This window comes from Rutilus rutilus (assembly GCF_951802725.1).
Source record: "Rutilus rutilus genome assembly, chromosome: 4".
Lineage (NCBI taxonomy): Eukaryota > Metazoa > Chordata > Actinopteri > Cypriniformes > Leuciscidae > Rutilus > Rutilus rutilus.
In genome coordinates, this window is record NC_140212.1 from 1,107,813 (window position 1) to 1,130,312 (window position 22,500).

General features: G+C 39.6%; 1 protein-coding gene across 2 annotated transcripts in view; it reads left to right on the forward strand.

The window, feature by feature from the left end:
• The window catches only part of tulp4a (TUB like protein 4a), a 31,856-nt gene that overhangs the window by 8,809 nt on the left and 547 nt on the right, over positions 1-22,500 (forward strand). The window contains exons 5-14 of one of the 2 annotated variants that reach the window (XM_084406210.1): positions 819-999; positions 7,440-7,547; positions 8,401-8,561; positions 10,286-10,510; positions 11,627-11,861; positions 12,113-12,257; positions 12,998-13,169; positions 13,281-13,374; positions 14,005-17,210; positions 18,261-22,500. The exon at positions 18,261-22,500 is cut by the window's right edge and continues 547 nt beyond it. In XM_084406210.1, coding sequence (XP_084262336.1) covers positions 819-999; positions 7,440-7,547; positions 8,401-8,561; positions 10,286-10,510; positions 11,627-11,861; positions 12,113-12,257; positions 12,998-13,169; positions 13,281-13,374; positions 14,005-17,210; positions 18,261-18,377 — 4,644 coding nt within the window. In that variant the 3' untranslated portion in view covers positions 18,378-22,500. The remainder of the gene's footprint in view (positions 1-818; positions 1,000-7,439; positions 7,548-8,400; positions 8,562-10,285; positions 10,511-11,626; positions 11,862-12,112; positions 12,258-12,997; positions 13,170-13,280; positions 13,375-14,004; positions 17,211-18,260) is intronic. The other variant, XM_084406211.1, reaches the window with a different exon arrangement.

Sequence of the window (22,500 nt, forward strand, 5' to 3'; positions counted from 1 at the left end):
AGGGCTCTATGAAATCTGCTTTATTTATATATATATATATTAGGGCTGTGAAAAGATTAATCGCATCCAAAATAAAAGTTTGTGTTTACATAATATATAAATGTGTGTGTACTGTGTATAATTATTTTGTATATATAAATACACACACATGCATGTATATATTTAAGAAAAATGTGTTATTTATATATACAAATATTTATATATAATATAAATTATATGTTAATATATACAGTATATACATGCAAATATTTCTTAAATAAATGCATGTGTGTGTATTTATATATACAAAATAATTATACACAGTACACACACATTTATTATGTAAACACAAACTTTTATTTTGGATGCGATTAATCTTTTCACAGCCCTAATATATATATATATATAAAAATCTGTATGTTTAATTCAATTTTAATAATCAAAATGCACGTCTAATAAATTTAAATCATGCAATCATTCAGTTTAACAGCAATTTATTAAAAGGTTAGCGAAAATTAAATTTTAGGGCCCTATTAAAATTTCTGATTAAATTTTTTCCCAAATTCTGTGTTTTCTGTTTTAATTTCTGTGAATTATTTTTTCATGGTTAAACTCAATTTTTATAATCAAAATGTCTCTATTGACTTCAACAATTTAATAATTTAGTTTTTGTTTTGTTTAGTTTTTTACAATAACACGGCCTTATGAAATTTTTCCATAAATTCGGTATTGCCTGTTTTTATTTTTCTAGATTTGATTTAATACACATTTATCATCAAAAACGGTCAATTTAATCAATCTTTCAAAATGTAATAATTCTGTTTCCTGTTGGCCCTCAGGTGTTGTTTGGCACGGCGGACGGGCAGGTGATCGTCATGGACTGTCACGGCCGCATGCTGGCTCATATTCTCCTCCACGAGGCCGAGGGCATCGCCAGCATGGCCTGGAACTATCCCAGCTTTCTAGTGGAGGACAGCAGCGAGAGCGACACGGACTCGGACGATTACACTCCTCTGCAGGGTAACGCCGGATCACCAGCCCAGTTCCCTGCGTCTCAAAGACCCCTGATAGCAAAACTTTAGTTTTTTAGCTCTTAGTGTAAATATGTTAGCCTTAAGGTTATGAATAAGCTGTTCCAAAACAATGACACAATTCGCATTTAGGAGATATAAGCATTCAAAACTTAGTCTCTCACATCTTCTGTCCAATCAAATGCTCTCTAGAATCTAAAGCTCCGCCCCCTCTGCTATAATGAGTGACTGTCAGGCTAGTCCTTGAACGCTCGAGTTTTACTCTGTTTTCAGAATGAAATGGCTAGAGTTTATTCACACCTCTAACGTTACTATTGAACCCAACGTATCATCAGCGCTCGGATTCGTTTCCATGGTGCCATTCGCCGTCTGTGAGGTAAACTAAACTAAACATGATTGGCTATTTGAAAAGGAGGAGGAGCCATTCAATATGTCCCGCCTTATTTGATCAACGGTCATTAAAGGGATTCTTCACCTCTGGAAAGATGAATGTGTATTTAAAATGGGTCATTTATGTAGAAGAAATGTGAAATTATTTTAGAATTTGGAGCTTTCTATAGACTGAGAAAAGCCAGAAAATGTATTTTTGGCTCATGTGGATGAAAGACAACAACTCCCAGAATGCACTTGCTTCACTGCCCTAAGAGGCCACTCCCAAGCCACGCCTACCGGTAAGAGCGCGCAGTTAAACAAGGCTAGGCTACTAGTGAGTCTCTGTGACAAGTTTTTGAGATCGCACAAAATGTCCGGGATTCGGCTTTTGCGTTCTACAGTCGCCATTCATCATGTTTACTGTGGCGAGCAGGACGAGGCTGAGGGCCGCGGGAGAACGTCATCATGTTTACTGTGGCGAGCAGGACGAGGCTGAGGGCTGAGGGAGAACGGTGCGAGGCCGGTGGCGTGATCACTTATGAGCGACACCTGTGAGACGCACCGGTCTCGTATCTCTCACGGAGGAGCGGGAATTTTCTTAGCAATGTTAAAACGCACATCAACCGATCACTTGTTTAGCATTCATGTAAACACTACATTCAGATTCACCAATCGGAATGAATTCAGTTAGACTGAAACAAAAGGTGTGCATGTAAACAATGAATGGCGACTGCAGAAAGCAAAAGCCGAATCCCGGACATTTTGGACGATCTCGACGGCCGGAGAAAGAGGATGGTAACCCCTACTACTCAGCTTTCTCCACAGAGCAAGAGCCTGCTAGCTTAGCTTCCAAAGAAAGATGGCTGACCCTATGTGTACATTCTGTGAGTGACCTCCCCCTATGGGTGGGTTGAGGACATGCGGGACAGCTCCTCCTACTGGCTGGAGTCTCTCGCCTCTGGACAAAAAATCCTCAGATGGCGCAAAATGACGATTTTTGCATCGGAGGATTTTTTCCAGACAAAAAATACATAAATCTCTGGTCTCAGGGGGACATGAGGGAGGGAAGCACGGTCACTCGAGAACACTACGGGTTTACTACTGATGCAAAGCTTAATGCTAAATCCTGAAGTATCCCTTTAATCGGCTGTCGGTGAACACGTCAAACTAACGATCAGAGACTTCAGGTCTTAGCCTCGGATCTGAGGAATCTTTTAGGATTTGCTAAGTTTGTCTCAGACGGCCACATCGTGGTTAAAAGTGTGACCCGGCTTTAGTCACAAAATAATCTATTTTTACAGCTCACCTCAGGATGGATATTGATTTTGAGCTTCTGTTGTGCTTGTTAAAGTGCAGTCGAGGGGAGAGATGTACAAGCCTCTTCTCATGACGTGCGTTTATTACAAGCATATAAAACAAACCATTAGTGCAATAACGTTCTAGTCTTTACAGGCTGTAGTTTCCCCAGTAAATGCAGCTGTACAACTGTGATTTTACTTTTATTAATAATTTAAAGAAACTTTTAGTTTTATACATCGCTGCATCCCTAGTTAACAATAAAAACCCTATCTGGTGTTTCTTTAAGGCGAGACACTACAGGTGAACAGGGTAAAATGTTTAACTAGCAGATATCACCATGAAACTTTCCCAGTTGATTACCTACATTAAGATGAGAAAAAAATGTATTACAAGGTTTCTGTAATTTAATGTTTATATATGCAAATTAGGCCATATCTAATTAAATATGCGCTGATTTGCATATATTTAAAAAAACTAAATCTGAGTATTGGATAAAGCCAGGTTAAAAATTATTTTTTCATTGTGTTCACATATTAGATGGGGAAAAAAATTACAGAGGGATTTATGGATATCTACTTTTGTTATCCTGTAAATCAGAATATACTGTCAATAGCCTTAAAAAAATGATTTTCGCCCTGTTTTTTGGAATAAAATGTTATATAAATCAGACTAGGAATAATATATTTACAGATCCCTCTGTAAATGTCTTCATAATATAACTAGGTACAAGACTGGAGAGCTTGGTGTATAGACGTACTTGGGCTTGATGGGCTTGGTGTACTGTTATAAACATGAACCCCGTCTGAAACGCAAAGGGGGTGGTGTTGCTGTAATTTATAGTAATATTTTCAAAACCACTAAGAAATCAAGTTTCGAATATAATTCTTTTGAAGTGTTAGTGCTTAATGTAAAAATATATAGTAAAAATGATAAATCACGTTTGAGATTTGTGCTGGCTACTGTATACAGGCCACCAGGGCACCATACAGACTTTATCAAAGAATTTGCGGACTTTCTATCAGAGTTAGTATTGGCTGCAGATAAAGTACTAATTGTTGGTGATTTTAATATACACATCGATAATGAAAAAGATGCATTGGGATTGGCATTTAAAGACATTGTAAACTCAATTGGAGTTAGACAACACGTGTCAGGACCTACTCATCGTCGTAATCATACTCTAGATCTAATATTATCACATGGAATAGATGTTGATGCCGTTGAAATTCTGCAGCAGAGCGATGACATCTCAGATCATTATCTAGTCTCGTGTAAATTACATTTAGCCAAGGCTGCAAAGCCGACTCCGTGTTACAAATATGTTAGACCTATCACTTCTGCTACTAAAGATTGCTTTATTAATAATCTTCCTGATCAGTTTCATCATTTTAGCATCCCGGATAGCTTAGAAAAACTTGATATTGCAACAGAAACTTTTAACTCTCTCTTTTCCAGCACTTTAGACACAGTTGCTCCTTTGCGCTTAAAGAAGATTAAAGAAAATAATCCAACGCCGTGGTACAACGAGCACACTCAGGCCCTTAAGAGAGCAGCCAGAAAAATGGAGCGCAACTGGAAGAAAACAAAATTAGAGGTATTTCGCATTTCATGGAAAGAGAGCTCGATTGCTTACAGAGAGGCTTTAAAAGCTGCTAGATCTGCTTATTTTTCAAACCTATTAGAAGAAAATAAACATAATCCTAGGTATTTATTTGAAACAGTGGCTAAACTAACGAAAAAGAAAGCTTCAAACACAGAAGGTTCCAAGCAGCACAGCAGTAATGACTTTATGAACTTCTTCACTTATAAGATTGATAATATCAGGGATAAAATTATAACTATGCAACCGTCTACTACAGTATCGCATCAGGCAGTGCATTGTAGTCTCCCTGAGGAAAAATTTGATTCATTCATTGCTATAGGAGAGGAAGAATTTACTAAACTCGTTAAATCATCTAAATCTACAACATGTATGTTAGACCCTATACCGACTAAGCTACTGAAAGAGATGCTTCCAGAGGTCATAGATCCTCTTCTTAATATCATTAATTCCTCTTTGTCTCTAGGATACGTACCAAAAAACTTTAAGCTGGCTATGATTAAACCGCTTGTTAAAAAAATGCAACTTGATCCTTCAGAATTAGTCAATTACAGGCCGATCTCGAATCTACCCTTTCTGTCAAAGATACTAGAAAAGGCAGTATCTTCACAACTATGTTCCTTTCTAGAAAGAAATGATATCTGCGAGGATTTTCAGTCCGGATTTAGACCATACCATAGTACTGAGACTGCTCTCGTTAGAGTAACAAATGATTTGCTCTTATCATCCGATCATGGTTGTGTCTCTCTATTAGTGTTACTCGATCTTAGTGCTGCGTTTGACACCATTGACCACGACATTCTTTTAAATAGACTAGAAAACTATGTTGGCATTAGTGGAATTGCACTAGCATGGTTTAAATCATACTTATCTGACCGTTATCAGTTTGTAGCAGTAAATGAAGAGATGTCTTATCAATCACAAGTTCAGTATGGCGTACCACAGGGCTCAGTACTAGGACCGCTGCTGTTCACTCTGTACATGCTGCCATTAGGAGATATCATTAGGAAACATGGAATTAGCTTCCACTGTTATGCCGACGATACTCAGCTCTATATTTCTTCAAAACCTAACGAAACTTACCAATTCACTAAATTAACAGAATGCATAGCTGATATAAAAAACTGGATGACTCGTAATTTCCTACTTCTAAATTCTGAAAAAACAGAGATTCTAATTATTGGACAAAAAACTTCCTCACGTAATAACCTAGAATACTGTCTAACACTTGATGGCTGCTCTGTTAAGTCTTCGTCGTCGGTTAGGAACCTGGGTGTGCTCTTTGATACCAATCTTTCATTTGAAAGTCACGTGTCTAGTATCTGTAAAACCGCATTTTTCCATCTTAAAAATATATCTAAATTACGTCATATGCTCTCATTGACAAATGCGGAACAATTAGTCCATGCGTTCATGACCTCAAGGCTAGATTATTGTAATGCTCTACTGGGTGGTTGCCCTGCACGCTTAATAAACAAACTACAGCTGGTTCAAAACGCAGCAGCTCGAGTTCTTACCAGAACCAGGAAGTATGACCATATTAGCCCGGTTCTGTCAAAACTGCACTGGCTCCCTATTAAACATCGCATCAATTTTAAAATATTGCTGATTACTTACAAAGCACTAAATGGTTTAGCTCCGCGGTACTTGAGCGAGCTCTTAACGCATTATACTCCTTCACGTCTATTGCGATCTCAAAATTCCGGCCAGTTGATAATACCTAGAATATCTAAATCGACTGCTGGCGGTAGATCCTTTTCCTATTTAGCACCAAAACTTTGGAACAGCCTTCCTACCATTGTCCGGGAAGCAGACACACTCTGTCAGTTCAAATCTAGATTAAAGACACATCTCTTTGACATAGCGTTCACATAATACATTATAGACTTCTATAATTCAATATTAGGCTGCATAGATTAGGTCAGCTGGAACCGGGAACACTTCCCATAAATCCTGATGTACTTGTTACATCATGAGAAGAATGGCATCTACGCTAATTTTAGTGTCTTTGTTTATCCCAAGGTTTTCCCGCAGCCTGCCGGATCCAGGCCGTTTCCAGATCTGATGAAGGACCTTCGCCTGGACCCGATGTCAATGCAGTGCTGAAGGGCCAACTAGTCTCTCCCTATGGAGGATCCCTTTCCCACTCTACAGATAACGCGTCGTCGGGAAAACTCAATTTGCGTATCTACCCCGAATTGATAAAATAAAATAAAATTCTGAATCAAAACTATAAGGAAACACCAGTAATTTGTTTAGGCTTGGTTTGTAGGGAATTCCAAACCTGCACACATATATTCAAACGCACATAATTATAGAACCCGTTCTTAATGCGCATCTGAACGCCATCAGCGTTTCTCACAGGTTCGCTAAAGTCTGTGTAGAGAGAATGGTGTCGTCTTGGCGGCCCTAATTTAAAAACAAATGATCGTTGCGACGGAAGCGAATCAATCAAAACTAACTTTAGCTGGAAAATAACTTTATTAAAGAACCGCTATAAAGCCAAAACAATCTTACGTTAAATTATACATTTATCTCTGTAAAGCTGCTTTGAGACAATCTACATTGTTAAAAGCGCTATATAAATGAAGATGACTTGACTTGACTTGACTATAGAGGTGCTACTGAAGTGGACATTTCGGACTTGGAGAATGAGAGAAAAGTAATTTTGAGAAAAGATTGCGCATTCAGCCCTTTTACTTTCACGATTGGTTGCTGATAACAAGGAAATATTTGGACCATATTTGGATCCGACAGCATTGTACAGGAGAGAGAGAGAGCTTTCTAACAGTGCATGTGATGACAGGGAGCATCATGTTGATTTACAACGTCAACTTTTGTTGAATTTATGAGAAATCTACAGACGCAAACAGACAAAGTGTAGTAAAATAAACACCTAAATGTGTATGTGGGACTTTTTTTCACCACAAGTCTGAAAGAAGACGTGTTATTGAAGACAAATATCCAAAAATCCGATGTTTTTGCCTGCCGTGTCTCGCCTTAATGATCATTTTTCATTGTTTACTCAAAAAGAAAACCCCAAAATCAACAGAAACGACCTCTAAAACCCTCTTTTCGTCTAGTGCACAGTCTGTGCATCCCTAGTTAGTTAATAACCCTATAAATGAACAATAAAAACACACTGTTTTCCTCTGTAGTGCACAGTCTGAAGCCGGTGTTGACCGTCTGCTTCACGTCTGGAGACATCAGCTTGATGAGCAACTATGATGACCTTTCACCTACGCTGATACGCACTGGCCTCAAAGGTTCTTCTTTATACATTTCATCTGTTTATTTTGTCTTCTGTAGAGCTAGAGAATTTATATTTGATGAAGTTTGCATCATTGATTTGTTTTTAGACTGAGGAAATCAATACAATCTAAACTAATCATTATTTGCTTAATCAATACACTGATGCCATGTATAAATATGTGAATGATCATTGTTACTTTGCAATTTTAAAGTGCCCCTATTGTGCTGTTTTAAAGGCTCCTACAGTATGTTTACATTCATCCAAGATCAAAAAACACTTTAATTTACTAATAATCTGCACTGCAGCATCACCTCATTTTCTCTCAGTGTCTGAAACGCTTCGTTCGGAGATTCAGTCTCTCTAAGCCCCGCCTCTCTGAGAGCTGCCCTGCTGTGATTGGTCAGAAAGCAAACGCTCATTATCATATCTGACTCTCAGCTCTTGATCTCAGTGATACGAACAGTGACGATGGCGTGGGTTTTACCGTATCAATCTCAGAAAACAGCGTCTTCTCCACATGAACAACACGAGCCAAACTCTTCCAGTCTCAGATACACTACAGTGTTTGAGGGCGGAGCTAAGAGATGCTGCTCAGCCAATCAAGACGAGAGGCGGGCATTATGCAAATTAGCTACATGTGAGACTGGAATCACTGACTCATTTCAGCAGATCAGAATCGCTTCTTTCTTTTAGGAGACTTTTATTTGGTCTTTGCAGAGCTTTCACATTCACAAACTGCACTGCATGAAAGGTCATATCCACAAAAGCATAAAAGAGGCACTTTAAATGTTTTTACTGATGATAAAATTATGTATAAACTACTCTTTTCTATACAAAATTGATGTGTTTGTGTGTGTGTTTGTCAGATGTGGTCGTGCAGTGGTGCTCTCAGGGCGACTTGCTGGCTGTTACTGGGATGGAGAGACTCATAATGACCTCTGACCCTTCCCAAGTGACCCGAAATGCCATTGTTAAGTTTTACAATGTTCGTGGTGAAAACATTTATTCACTGGAAACACCTGCTCAGGTGAGCGTTCGCTCATATAAACACAAACAATATAGTGGACCCTGTAATAAAGCATTTGAAAGAACTGAATTTTTTAAAATAATTTTCTCTCTAAAATTGTTAGTAAATTTCACAAATAATTACTTGCCGTTTGCAAGTAACGCGTTGAATTAAACCTGAAATTTTGAAGTAGAAAAATTTGTTTCTAATACAAAAGCTGTGGGAAATTTGACATCCAACGTAATCAGTCTCACAATATTTTCCTCTCTCATAAAAATCATAAAAACGCTATCATGGATTTTTTCTTTTATTATTGAAACAAATGTGATTGCAAAAATTGTATGAAGAATTTTTGGGTATAATATGTCACAGTTTACTTTATTTTGCTCTCCTCACTTACATAAATGAACTATAGAGTCCTGCACACACTCGTAAAATTGTTTTGTTTGTAGTTAAAGTTGTTTATGAATGAGTCATTGAGTCTTTGACTCAACCGATTCATTCAAGAATGATGCGGTTGTTTATTAGTGAGTCATTGAATCTTTAACTCAACCGATTCATTCAAGAATGGGGCAGTTGTTTATGAATGAGTCATTGAATCTTTGACTCAACCGATTCATTCAAGAATGAGGCGGTTGTTTATGAATGAGTCATTGAATCTTTGACTCAACCGATTCATTCAAGAATGAGGCGGTTGTTTATGAATGAGTCATTGAATCTTTGACTCAACCGATTCATTCAAGAATGAGGCGGTTGTTTATGAATGAGTCATTGAATCTTTGACTCAACCGATTCATTCAAGAATGAGGCGGTTGTTTATGAATGAGTCATTGAATCTTTAACTCAACCGATTCATTCAAGAATGATGCAGTTGTTTATTAGTGAGTCATTGAATCTTTAACTCAACCGATTCATTCAAGAATGGGGCAGTTGTTTATGAATGAGTCATTGAATCTTTGACTCAACCGATTCATTCAAGAATGATGCAGTTGTTTATGAATGAGTCATTGAATCTTTGACTCAACCGATTCATTCAAGAATGAGGCGGTTGTTTATGAATGAGTCATTGAATCTTTAACTCAACCGATTCATTCAAGAATGATGCAGTTGTTTATTAGTGAGTCATTGAATCTTTAACTCAACTGATTCATTCAAGAATGGGGCAGTTGTTTATGAATGAGTCATTGAATCTTTGACTCAACCGATTCATTCAAGAATGGGGCAGTTGTTTATGTATGAGTCATTGAATCTTTGACTCAACCAATTCATTCAAGAATGGGGCAGTTGTTTATGAATGAGTCATTGAATCTTTGACTCAACCGATTCTTTCAAGAATGAGGCGGTTGTTTATGAATGAGTCATTGAATCTTTGACTCAACCGATTCATTCAAGAATGAGGCGGTTGTTTATGAATGAGTCATTGAGTCTTTGACTCAACCGATTCATTCAAGAATGAGGCGGTTGTTTATGAATGAGTCATTGAGTCTTTGACTCAACCGATTCATTCAAGAATGAGGCGGTTGTTTATGAATGAGTCATTTAATCTTTGAATCTTTGACTCAACCGATTCATTCAAGAATGGGGCAGTTGTTTATGAATGAGTCATTGAATCTTTGACTCAGCCGATTCATTCAAAATGCTGAATCATTCAGTAATGAAAACACGGTTGCTGTGAGATGCGTTATGATTCTGCTGCAATCTTTAAGAATTATTTTTGGTTTGACTGTATGCTCATGTGTATTCAGAGGCCGATCAGTACGCTTTGTTGGGGCCATCGAGACTCGCGTCTGTTCCTGGCTTGTGGCCCGGCGCTGTACGTGCTCCGTGTCGAACACCGAGTCGCCAGCCTGCAGATGCTCTGCCAAAAGGCCATCGCCAGTGCGGTTCACGAGGAGAAAGACGTGGCCAAGCTCAGCATGCCCTCTCGCCTAAGCACATACGTGTCTTCTGCCTTCGCTCCCACCGTTAAGGTACAAACTTAAGATCTCCTGCACTTTACAGACTCAGTTTCTGCACCGCAAAAAATGCTTCTCTTACTTAGTATTTTTGTCTTGTTTCCAGTGCAAATATAAAAAAATTCTTAAATCAAGATGCATTTACTAGATGAGTAAAATTACATAAGATATTATGTCCTGTTTTCCGGGAATATAAATCAAAACTAAGTGAGTTGATGCTTTAAAAAAGCAAAAATGTTCTGCTAGTGAGGTAAGAAAAATAATCTTAATTCAAACAGGAACAAGATTATTTTTCTGACCCCATTGGCAGATCATTTTGCTTGTTTTAAGGTTGTGCACTGCAAAAAATGCTTTTCTTACTTAGTATTTTTGTGTTGTTTCCAGTCCAAAAATCTAAAAATTCTTAAATCAAGAAGCATTTACTAGAGAAGTAAAACTACATAAGAAATTCTATTTTGTTTTCAGATAAACAGAAAGTATCTTAAGTGATTTTTGCTTAAAACAAGCTAAATTATCTGCCAGTGCAGTAAGGAAAATAATCTTGTTTTAAGATTATGTTTTTATTAAGTTTTTTTGAATTAAGTTTTTTTTTCTTACTGCACTGGCAGATAATTTAGCTTGTTTTAAGCAAAAATTACTTAAGTTACGTACTGTTTATCTGAAAACAAAAAATAATTTCTTATGTAGTTTTACTTCTCTAGTAAATACTTCTTGATTTAAGAATTTTTAGATTTTTGGACTGGAAACAACACAAAAATACTAAGTAAGAACAGCATTTTTTGCAGTGTGTAGTATATTCTCTATTTCAAGGACATTTTATGTGCAATAATATTTTAGGTTACACTTTTATTTGGTAACACTTTATTTTACAGTGTCCTTATTACACATGTTACATGTACTCACCATAGTAATAACAGTAAATTATGCATAATTACATGCAACTAACCCTCAACCAAACCCTAATCCTACCCTAACCCTATAGTAAGCACATATTGTTAATTATTATTACACAGTTATAACCAGTTATAAAGTTATTTTTGGTTTATCACTTAATTTCAAGGAATATCCTTAACAATTGCTTCCCATTCTTCCATCTGTCTCTGTTTTTCTGGCACGCTTTCCTCCCTTTAGCCTCCCATCCCAGATCCCAACAACATGCGAGACTTTGTTAGTTATCCAACGACAGGTAACGAGCGTTTGCACTGCACCATGAAGCGCACCGAGGACAACCCTGAGGTCGGCGGCCCATGCTACACTCTATATCTGGAGTATCTAGGAGGGCTTGTTCCTATTCTCAAAGGCCGGAGGATTAGCAAACTTCGCCCTGAATTTGTCATCATGGACCCAAAGACCGATGGGAAAACAGGTTGGTTTATACAAGAACGTGTGATTGGGTTTGACCAACTGTACCAAAATGCCCCTTTTTATTTACAAGACATGTGGAATTCTTATACTTACCAAGGAGTATAAATACATAAATGTGATATTTCAGTGGTATCTGTAATTGTGTGATTTATTTTGTTTATGTGGAGAAAATCTAAATAAAGTAAGGAGAAAATAAACTGTACCAAAATGCCGTACTGGTTCTTGTTCCTCAAATGGTTTCTTTTATCACAGATGAAGTCTATGGCAACAACTTCATCCCCTCCATGATTGACAGCTGCAATTGCTCAGATTCGAGTGACATTGAGCTCAATGATGATTGGGTTGGAAAGAAATCACCAAAGATCTCCAGAGGGAGCAAGTCTCCCAAACTTCCCAGGTAATGCATGTTATTTAGATTTGTGAGACTGTATTGCTTTTCTTAAAGTCCCCCTGTAGTCCATCATTTTATCCTTTAAAACTCATCTTTGATCACCAAAATGACATATTTAGTCTTCATGCCTTAAAATAGCTTGAGTGTAACTCGACACCCTTGCCTCATTTAGTATGCGCGGCTCTATGAATATGCAAATGAGCCCCGCCTCCACTCACTCACTCAGCTCAGAGATCCACTGGTTGACGATCACACGTTGATCTGATTGGTTACAAGGTAGTTTGTGACGTCAGAAACACCAGCGATTTCAAAGCGTGTGTTTGAGACTGTCTTTGGTTCACTGCAGCTTTAAGGAGGAAATACTCAGCAATGGTGTCGACTTATGAATTTACACGTGGTTTGTCTTAAAGCGTATTAAAAACACCACATAGACACATAAACAACATTTAAAAGCTGGATTTTCACCACAGGGCGACTTTAACTTGTATAAGTAGAATATCTGTATTGCACTTGATATGGCTAAAGCATTGATAATTTCAAAGAGATGTAAAAACATTTGATCATTTGGAATCACTTGTAACAATAAATGCATCCCGCTTTCCTAAAATACAGTTTATCTTAGTAGCATGAAGCTTCAGAATTGCATAAGATTTGAGGATCCACATGATTTGTCAATGTACTGCTGCACTGCATGCTGCTACGAACTCACCTTGAACTCTTCTCTTCGTTTGCTACCTTCTCTGTAGAGACTTAGTGTGTCCCTTTACCAACAGGATAAACATAGATCCCCGTAAGTCCCCCAAGATCTCCCGAACCACGCAGGAAATATCCCGATCGCCACGTTTACCCATTCGCAAGCCCTCCATTGGCTCTCCAAGTTTGACTCGGCGAGAGTTTCCCCTAGATGACATCACACAGGTACTGTATTTTCTTTAGTTATACACCACATTTTGTAAAAACATCTCTATATGCATTACATTAGCGCACGGAATGTTTCCCTCTTAATATTTATGTCTCCTTGCTTTGTAGCACAATTATCTCGCGCAAGTTACGTCTAACATATGGGGAACAAAGTTCAAAATTGTGGGGCTTGCAGCGTTTTTGCCTGCAAATCTTGGTGCAGGTACTGTATTTTTTTCAGTAATATGAACCACATGATATGTGGTTATTAGGGGTGTAACAATATATCGTGTCACAATATATCGCAATACAAAACTGTGACAATATGTATGGTGGATAGTTCACCCAAAATGAAAATTTGTGTGAAAATAAATAAATAAATCAAGTTTTAGTGTCAGTACGACATTAAACTACTATATATAATGTTGAATATAATGTATAATAATGCATATTTGTGGGTCCTGATAATGGCAAATGTCTGATGTTTCCAGTAAAAAGTGGCCTATACCTTATTTTAAATATATCTAGTCAGTGACAGAGTGAAAGCATATTCGTCGACTCTAAAATAATCCTGTGTTTTCAGCTTCAGAATCATGAATATTGTTATTCTGGTGTCTCTATTGTTCTGTGCATTGGGTTTCAGCACCAAGTCCAAGACTATTCATTTCCACCCCCAAATTTAGTATTTTAATCAATAGCAAATTTTTTTGTTAACCTTTTATCATATGTCTTTGAAGTATCGCAATAATATCGAATCGTGACATGAGGGTATCGTTACACCCCTAGTGGTTATACAAAATGTATTTATGCATCCCACTTTGCCTAATTTAATATATATTTCCCCTCTTACTAGTTATCTACAAGACTAGTTTGCTTCACCTCCAGCCCAGACAGATGACCATATACCTCCCTGAGGTGAGGAAGATCTCAGTGGAATACATTAACCTACCTATGTTCAGTCCTAATGTCTTCAGTGAGGATGAGGATGACCTGCCGGTCACGGGAGCATCAGGAATCACTGATGATAATCCAACTTGCACTGTCAACATACCCATTGCCCCCATACACAGCCCTGCCCAAGCCATGTCCCCAACACAAAGCATCGGCCTAGTCCAATCCCTACTAGCCAATCAAAACGTCCAGTTGGATGTATTATCCAATCCGACTTCAACTGTGGCACCGCCTGGAGTCTCGGACCAAGGACAGCAGCAGGATAATGTGCTCACGGCACAATATACCGTTCCTGCAAGGTATTCCAGTCCTGGACAGGTAATATTTGGAGGAATGGATGTTGGTCGGCTTTTAGTTGTGCAATCCCAACAACAACAACAGCAGCAATCACAGCAACAACAACAACAACAACATCAGTTGCAACAACATTATCAACAACAGCAGCTACAGCAACAGCTTCAACAATATCAACTGCAGCAACAACAGTTATTGCAGCATCAGCACATGCAGCAGCAGCAACAGCAACACATGCAACAGCAAATCCAACAGATGCAGCAGCAACAGCAAATGCAGCAACAGCTTCAGCATCAGATCCAACAGCAACACATGCAGATGCAACTTCAGCTACAGCACCAGCAAATGCAGCAGCAGTTGCAGCAGCATCAGCAGCATCAGATCCAAATCCCCGTCCCAGCTTTGCCCTCAGGTCAACCATCATGCCCAGTCATTCAGCTTCCCCAAACTACAATACAAGTCGCTCCCCCTTCAGCAGAGCACAGTACAGAGCGGGTGGAGCACGAGCTCCTGCTTAAAATCAAAACGACTCGTTCTGCGCCACAACTGGCTGAGGGTGATGCGGTGGTTTTTACCGCCCCTCTTGAGATTAGCAAAATGAACCCGCCTCCTCCTTACCCCGGCACGGTTTCTGCCGCGTCAAGTTCTACAAACTCCACCTCATCGGGGAGCAACACTAGCACTCAATCCTCAGGGGACGCTTGTCAAAAGAAAGGGGATCTGACTCTGTATCCAACTGGTGCGCAAGCAACTCAGTACCAAACCCCATTGGGTTACGAACGCATCACCACGTTTGACAGCAGTGGAAATGTAGAGGAGGTGTGCCGTCCGCGCACGAGGCTAGTTTGCAACCAGAATGTTTACACGCTTCAGGGCCCGGGAAGCTCTGCAACCCTCAGGGTCTCGTCATCTTCCTCTACCGTTGACGGGAAGAAGGTGCAAATGCCCTACGCCTCAGCCACGCTAAACCGTCTCACTGTGCCCAGGTACTCTATACCAAGCGGAGACCCGCCTCCTTACCCTGACTCAGCCAATCAGGTTGGAGGAGGGCGTAACCCTGGCCAGAGATTGGACAGCAGTTTGATTCATGCTACCTTGAGGCGAAACAGTCGGGAAGCTGCGCTAAAAGTTTCCCAGATGCTTGATCCCCAGAGGACTCTTCCCTCCAAGGCTAAAGCTAACACCTTGTCAGCTTCGTACCAGCCGAGAGGACCGACGGCTCTTTATACGTGCAGTCAGTGCAGTAGTAACAATGGGATTAGCAGTGCGGCTTCCAGCAGTGGGAGTAATGGAATAGCCGGTGGGACAATAATTAGACAAGATTTCCCACCTTCAGGGGGGGGTGCTCCTCACAGCACTGTTATAGTGCACTCAAACAGTGCCTCGCCTTTGCCTTCCCAGTCCTCCTACAATTTGCTCAGTATCGACGGAACCGGTGGCGGTGGAAACCGAGACAGAACCGAGTACATCAACTCCGGCTTTACAGAGGACGAGTCACTGAATCAGTCTCTAAGGCAAATGGCTCTTAACACGGAGGTAGTGAGTTTGACAGTCAAACGGCCTCCTCCGTATCAGTGGGATCCATCCGCTACGGAAGAGATCTGGGTTCCTCAAGAGCGTACCACGACTCTTCCCACTTCTGGAGTCCCTCCTGCTTCCCACAAACCTCCTCCGCTCGTTCTCAGCCCCGCACAACATCTGGATGTTTCCCGACTCCCGTTTGTCCTCTCGCCCAAGTCTCCGACAAGTCCTAATGTCACAACTTTCCAGCAAGCAGGAGCGTATCAGATTGCATTGCCCTATCCAACAAGTGCTGGCTATAACGGTCCCCCGTTAGCTTCTCCACGCCCACAATCTCCCAAAGAGTTGGTCGCTCCTCTTCCCTTTTCCCAGCAAGATCAATCAGTGGTCTTGCCACCGGGTTATCCACCAAATTTGCCTAGCCTTGCTTGCTTCCCACCAATGTATCCTGGGACGACGTCTTGTTCTAGTTTACCGGTGACTCCCATTTCTCTTCATCCATGGGGTTCTTATAATCCCTGTCCACCTTTGCCAAGTCCTCAAGGTCCTGCTCCTTCCCTTCCGCCAAAGACTTCCCATATGTTGGATAAACCTGTTCTTTCTCCTCCTCCTCAACCACCTCCTCTCTCTTCACCACCTCCAGATCTCCAAAATGTGGTCAGTCCACCGGAAGCTATCGCTGAAGCCGGGGAAGGCTTTCAAGAAGTGCTTTCGCTCAACGAAAGCCCGGTTCCTCAAAGAGCGGATCGGTTTGGGAAGAAGAACCGAAAGCGGCTGGAAAACAGTCGGACCGATGAAGCCAACGTTCCTGCGATCACAGAAGGAGGTGGAAACAAGTCTAAGAAAGAGGGTCGCGCCCTTGGTGACTTCAACTCGCTCATCTCGAGTCCGAGATTAGGCGGACGAGACAAGAAGAAACCAAAAGGCCAGAAAGAGCAGCTGAAAGCCAAAAAGCTGAGCAAGGCCACGACGAACGAGTTCCAGGACAGTTCGGAAAGCGAACCAGAGCTTTTCATCAGCGGAGATGAGCTGATGAACCAGAGCCAGAGTGGGAAAAAGAGCTGGAAAACTAAAAGAAACTTGCGTGCGGGAGGATGCGAGCTGGACGAAGTCAAATGTCGAAAGGCTAACGAGAAGGAGGACCGTGGCCTCGGGAGCCAGGGGTTCGTCTACATCATGGCGAACAAACAGCCTCTGTGGAACGAAGCCACGCAGGTTTACCAACTGGACTTCGGAGGAAGAGTCACGCAGGAGTCGGCGAAGAACTTCCAGATCGAGCTCGAGGGGAGACAGGTACACAAGACATCTATCGCAGGGCTCGATATTAACGCTTGTCTGGTTGTCCGGGACAAGTGGATTGTTTTTTTTGGAACGGGCAAGTTAAAGAGAATTTGACTCGCCTGACCGGACGACAAAAAAAACAAAAAAAAATTAGTGCTGGGCAAAGATTAATCGAATCCAAAAGAATTTTTTTTGTACATAATATATGTGTGTAATGTGTATAATAATTTTTTATATATAAATACACACACACACATGCATGTACAGTATTTATTTAAGAAATATTTGCATGCGTATATATGTTTATACATTTTACAATTTATATTATATATAAATATAAATATTTAAATATATAAACAACAAAATTTTCTTAAATATATACATGCATGTGTGTGTATTTATATATGCAAAATAATTAAATATTTGCATGTGTATATATTTATACATTTTACAATTTATATTACATATAAATATAATTTTTTTTATATATAAATAAATAAAAAATCTTAAATGTATACATGCATGTGTGTGTGTATATTTTTATATATATATATATATACACACACAAAATTAAATATTTGCATTTATATATATTTATGCATTTTACAATTGATATTTGATGTATATATTTGTAAATATTTTATATATAAATAACAAATTTTTCTTAAATATATACATGCATGTGTATAATACACACACATATATTATGTAAACACAAACTTTTATTTTGGATGCGATTAATCGTTGCCCAGCACCAAAAAAAAAAAAACTAAAGCGAATAAATATAATATATATAATAAAGCGAATGTGATGATGTGAGAAATATTGAAGCTGTCTGAATAATGTTGGTTTGACTGTAATCTAATTGAATTCATTGATTAAATGTAAGAATTTAACATAACAGATATAGCATCCTATTTTGCAACGTTTCTACTCGGACAAGTGAACAACTGATTTACTCATCTGAAGGACCAGGCTTAATGTCGAGCCCTGAATTGCCTTTTACACAAGCTTCAGAAGTGGTTTCGTCTGCTAACTCCTATCCTCTTCTGCTCCGTCCAGGTGATGCAGTTCGGAAGGATCGACGGGAACGCGTACATACTGGACTTTCAGTATCCCTTCTCAGCTGTGCAAGCTTTCGCTGTAGCGCTTGCTAATGTCACCCAGCGCCTCAAGTGACCGACTGGGCATGAACATTTCAGCCAACAATACCATTAATTTCTTTTGCTCTCTAGTTTTGTGTTATTTTTTCCCAGTTTAAGATGCAGTACTAATACTTGAAAATTACATCTGGGAAGTAATTGCCACATTTTCCAAGTGTTAGCGGTACTACTGGGCACTGAAATCAATTGCTGTACAACATACTGTCATTTACTAATTTTTTTTGTTGTTGTTTTTTGGTTTAGTTTTTTTTGCATAAGATACTAATGTTTGTCAAACTCTGAGGAGCTCATATCTAAACTCACTTCCAGGGACTTTGCCCTTGGAGTTCAATTGCTAGCATCTGGTTTAGATGCTTTTTGGCTTGCAGTCATAAAATGCATTTTATTAACAAATAGTAAGACTGAATATCCAGTCTTGTAGCTGAACTCTGTTAGGACGGACTTGCTTTGGCAGAAAACCCTGAATAAGCTCAACGGTCAAACTATTGATGCTGTGTTCATGAGCACTCTAGATGTTTTTTAGCGAATAATTCCTCTTGAATGTGTTTTTTTTTTTTTTTTTTTTTTTTTATTAGGTCATCCACACTTTTTTTTATTTGTACTGCCCTGCATGTCATTTTATATTTGACTTTTTTTTTTTTTTTTTTTTTTTTTTTACTGTCTTGTTCATTCTTCCTGATTATGCATATCTGTCCTGCTATAGGTGGGTAAGATGTGCCAATCAGAGCTCACATCCCCAAAAAAGTGACTGCCCCCTGCTGACGCTTCTGTGAAGTGATTTTGTGTAATGGCTCTCAAAGCCACATTTAATCCACCTCGACATGTGCAACAAGCAACAGGAGATATTTTTCTACCGTCTTACAACAATGTCACTTCATATCTAATTTTTTTATTTTTTTTCGTGCGACACGTTTTCTTATCTATGGAAGCTTGTTTTCACAGAATAAAACATTTTAAAAGATAATTGCGACTTTTTATCTCACAGTTGCGAGTTTACATCTCGCAATTCTGACTTTCTCAGAATCTTTCTCAGAATTGCGTGAAATAAAGTCAGAATTTCGTGAAATAGTCGCAATTGCGTGAAATAGTCGCAATTGCGTGAAATAAAGTCGCAATTGCGTGAAATAGTCGCAATTGCGTGAAATAGTCGCAGTTGCGTGATATAAAGTCAGAATTGCTTGAAATAAAGTCGCAATTACGTTAAATAGTCGCAATTGTGTGATATAAAGTCAGAATTGCGTGAAATAGTCACGATTTTTTTATATTTTTGCGACTTTATATCACGGAAATCTGACATCTTTTCTCACAATTGTGAGATATAAAGTCCAATTCTAAGAAAAAAAAAGACAGACCTTTTTTTTTTTTTCTCAGAATAGTTCATATCTCGCAATTGCGTATTATAAAGTCAGAATTGCGAGATATAAACATGCAATTCTGAGAAAAAAAGTCATTTCAAGTATATTTATCGCAATTGCGACTTTATATCTCATAATTCTGACTTTATAACCTGCAATTGCGACTTTATATCACGCAATTCTGAGATGTAAACTCGCAATTGTGAGAGAAAAAAATCTAAATTGTGAGATTAAAAAGTCGCAATTACCTTTTTTTTTATTTTCCACTCTGTGGCGGAAACAAGCTTCCATACTTTATCAGTGCTAAGATTATCAGTGTTAGAGATACAAACCCTGTAGTGCGATTAGAAATTCAGCAGTAGGTTTGAGGAACAGCAATGAGAAGTCTATCATTCAGTACTGCACGATTCATGCAGGATTATGACTATAGGGAGACGCTTGATGCTTGATTTGACTGAGATCAATAAAACAAGCAGGTGATGAAGAATAGACGAGTCCCAGAAGAGAGCGAGTTCAATGGGCCGGTCATTACATTTCAACCTTTAGTGGATCAGTGTTCGTGAGAGAGTTAGTCAGTGTTCTAGACGTGCAGAAACACACTGTATTCGCACGTGTCTTATGTCTTCTTGTAAAGAGTGGTTTTGGGGTTAATGTGGTGATTTATTTTGGCCTGGATTCCTTTCCTGATGGTGAAGTGAGAATTAGTTTGTGTTGAGTTTATTTATTTATTTATGTCTTGTGCAATATTGTCACGACTAATGCTTTCTTTATACCGTTGGACTCCTCGAGACGGCAGTTCATGATGAACACGTGGCGTTTAATCCACCTTTTGTAAGTGTGTGAACATTATTTATGTATAAAGGACTCTTCAGCTTGGTGTTGTGTGTGTGTGTGTGTGTGTGTGTGTGTGTGGGGATGGCGGTGGGTTTCGGTGTAATTTGCTCCTGCGGTTTGAAGGTGATTGTGGGTAAAGGTGTAGCTTGTAGTGAAGTGACCTCGGATGGGTTTGTCACGTGTGTTTTTGTGAATCATATCCAGATCAGCACAACCTTTCCAGTGAGAGAAATGCTATTAAACCCTCATCCTTCCCTCGGGTCATTTAAAAAAAAAAAAAAAATTACAATTGAGTGTTCATCAGAGATGTCCAAGACCACAGGACTTTTGTCGCATTTGAACCACGAATACACACAACATTTTTTTATGGTCGAAATATAAAAAAGTAACACATCCTTCTAATGTTGGTTGTAGTTCCACCAGAGCTCCACTGGGGGCGATCGCCCATGAGTGCAGAATGAATGGGAGTCTATGGCGCTAGACGGCTAAATGTGTCTCTTTCACCCGATTGCCGTTGAGAAATCTCAGATTTGATTGTAGGTTTTGCAAGTTCAACATGGGTTATAGGTCGAACGTTGAATGAACGAGTACTTCTGTCCTTTCGATTTCTTACAGGTTGAGTTGTTGTTGCCCATAACACGCTAGCATTCTGCTAATGAACGCTGATTGGTCAGTGAAGGAAGGAAGGAAGCATTTTAAAAGACTTTTTAAAGCAAATAAGTGACTCTAAAAAATCGAACATCCAGCAATGTGTAATTTCTTTGCATCTCCTTTCGAATACAACGTTCAAATGACTAGACAAAAAATGATATCCTGAGAAAAGTGGATTTTGAGGGGTATAGCGCCATAGACCCCCATTCATTCTGCACTCGTCCTGTGAGCGCCCTCATGTGGAGCCAGAGTGGAACTGCACTCGTCCTGTGAGCGCCCTCATGTGGAGCCAGAGTGGAACTGCACTCGTCCTGTGAGCGCCCTCATGTGGAGCCAGAGTGGAACTGCACTCGTCCTGTGAGCGCCCCCATGTGGAGCCAGAGTGGAACTGCACTCGTCCTGTGAGCGCCCTCATGTGGAGCCAGAGTGGAACTGCACTCGTCCTGTGAGCGCCCTCATGTGGAGCCAGAGTGGACCTGCACTCGTCCTGTGAGCGCCCTCATGTGGAGCCAGAGTGGAACTGCACTCGTCCTGTGAGCGCCCTCATGTGGAGCCAGAGTGGAACTGCACTCGTCCTGTGAGCGCCCCCATGTGGAGCCAGAGTGGAACTGCACTCGTCCTGTGAGCGCCCTCATGTGGAGCCAGAGTGGAACTGCACTCGTCCTGTGAGCGCCCTCATGTGGAGCCAGAGTGAAACTGCACTCGTCCTGTGAGCGCCCTCATGTGGAGCCAGAGTGAAACTGCACTCGTCCTGTGAGCGCCCTCATGTGGAGCCAGAGTGGAACTGCACTCGTCCTGTGAGCGCCCTCATGTGGAGCCAGAGTGGAACTGCAGCCAGTTCAGAAGCCGGGAGTTTACTGAGAGTGGAAGTTCTCCCCTTATTAGACATTCTCTGGCCATCTAGAGTCATGAAATATCATGTTATATTATGTTTTTTCCACAAGAGGTCGGAAAAGACACCCAATGTTAGATATTTAGATCTGAATTAAAAGGGTTATGCATGAAAATGTGAGTTATTTTGAATTTAAGTTGAAGAAATGTGCTTAAATTACTATTTATTTATTGATCAAATCTAGTCATTTAAAAGTAAAAAAAAAAAAAAAATCTCCCAAAAAATTGCATTAAAAAATATGATCAAAATGAAATAAAATTAGAAAAAAAAAAGAATAAAAAGTATAATTTTAGGGTTTGGGTCATTTTGAGCCATGAGGGAGAGATGAGGGTTAAACTGTTACGTCACATTCTCGTGTGTCTCTATCACGTACTGATTTGATTGATGGACTTTATTGTATAATTATG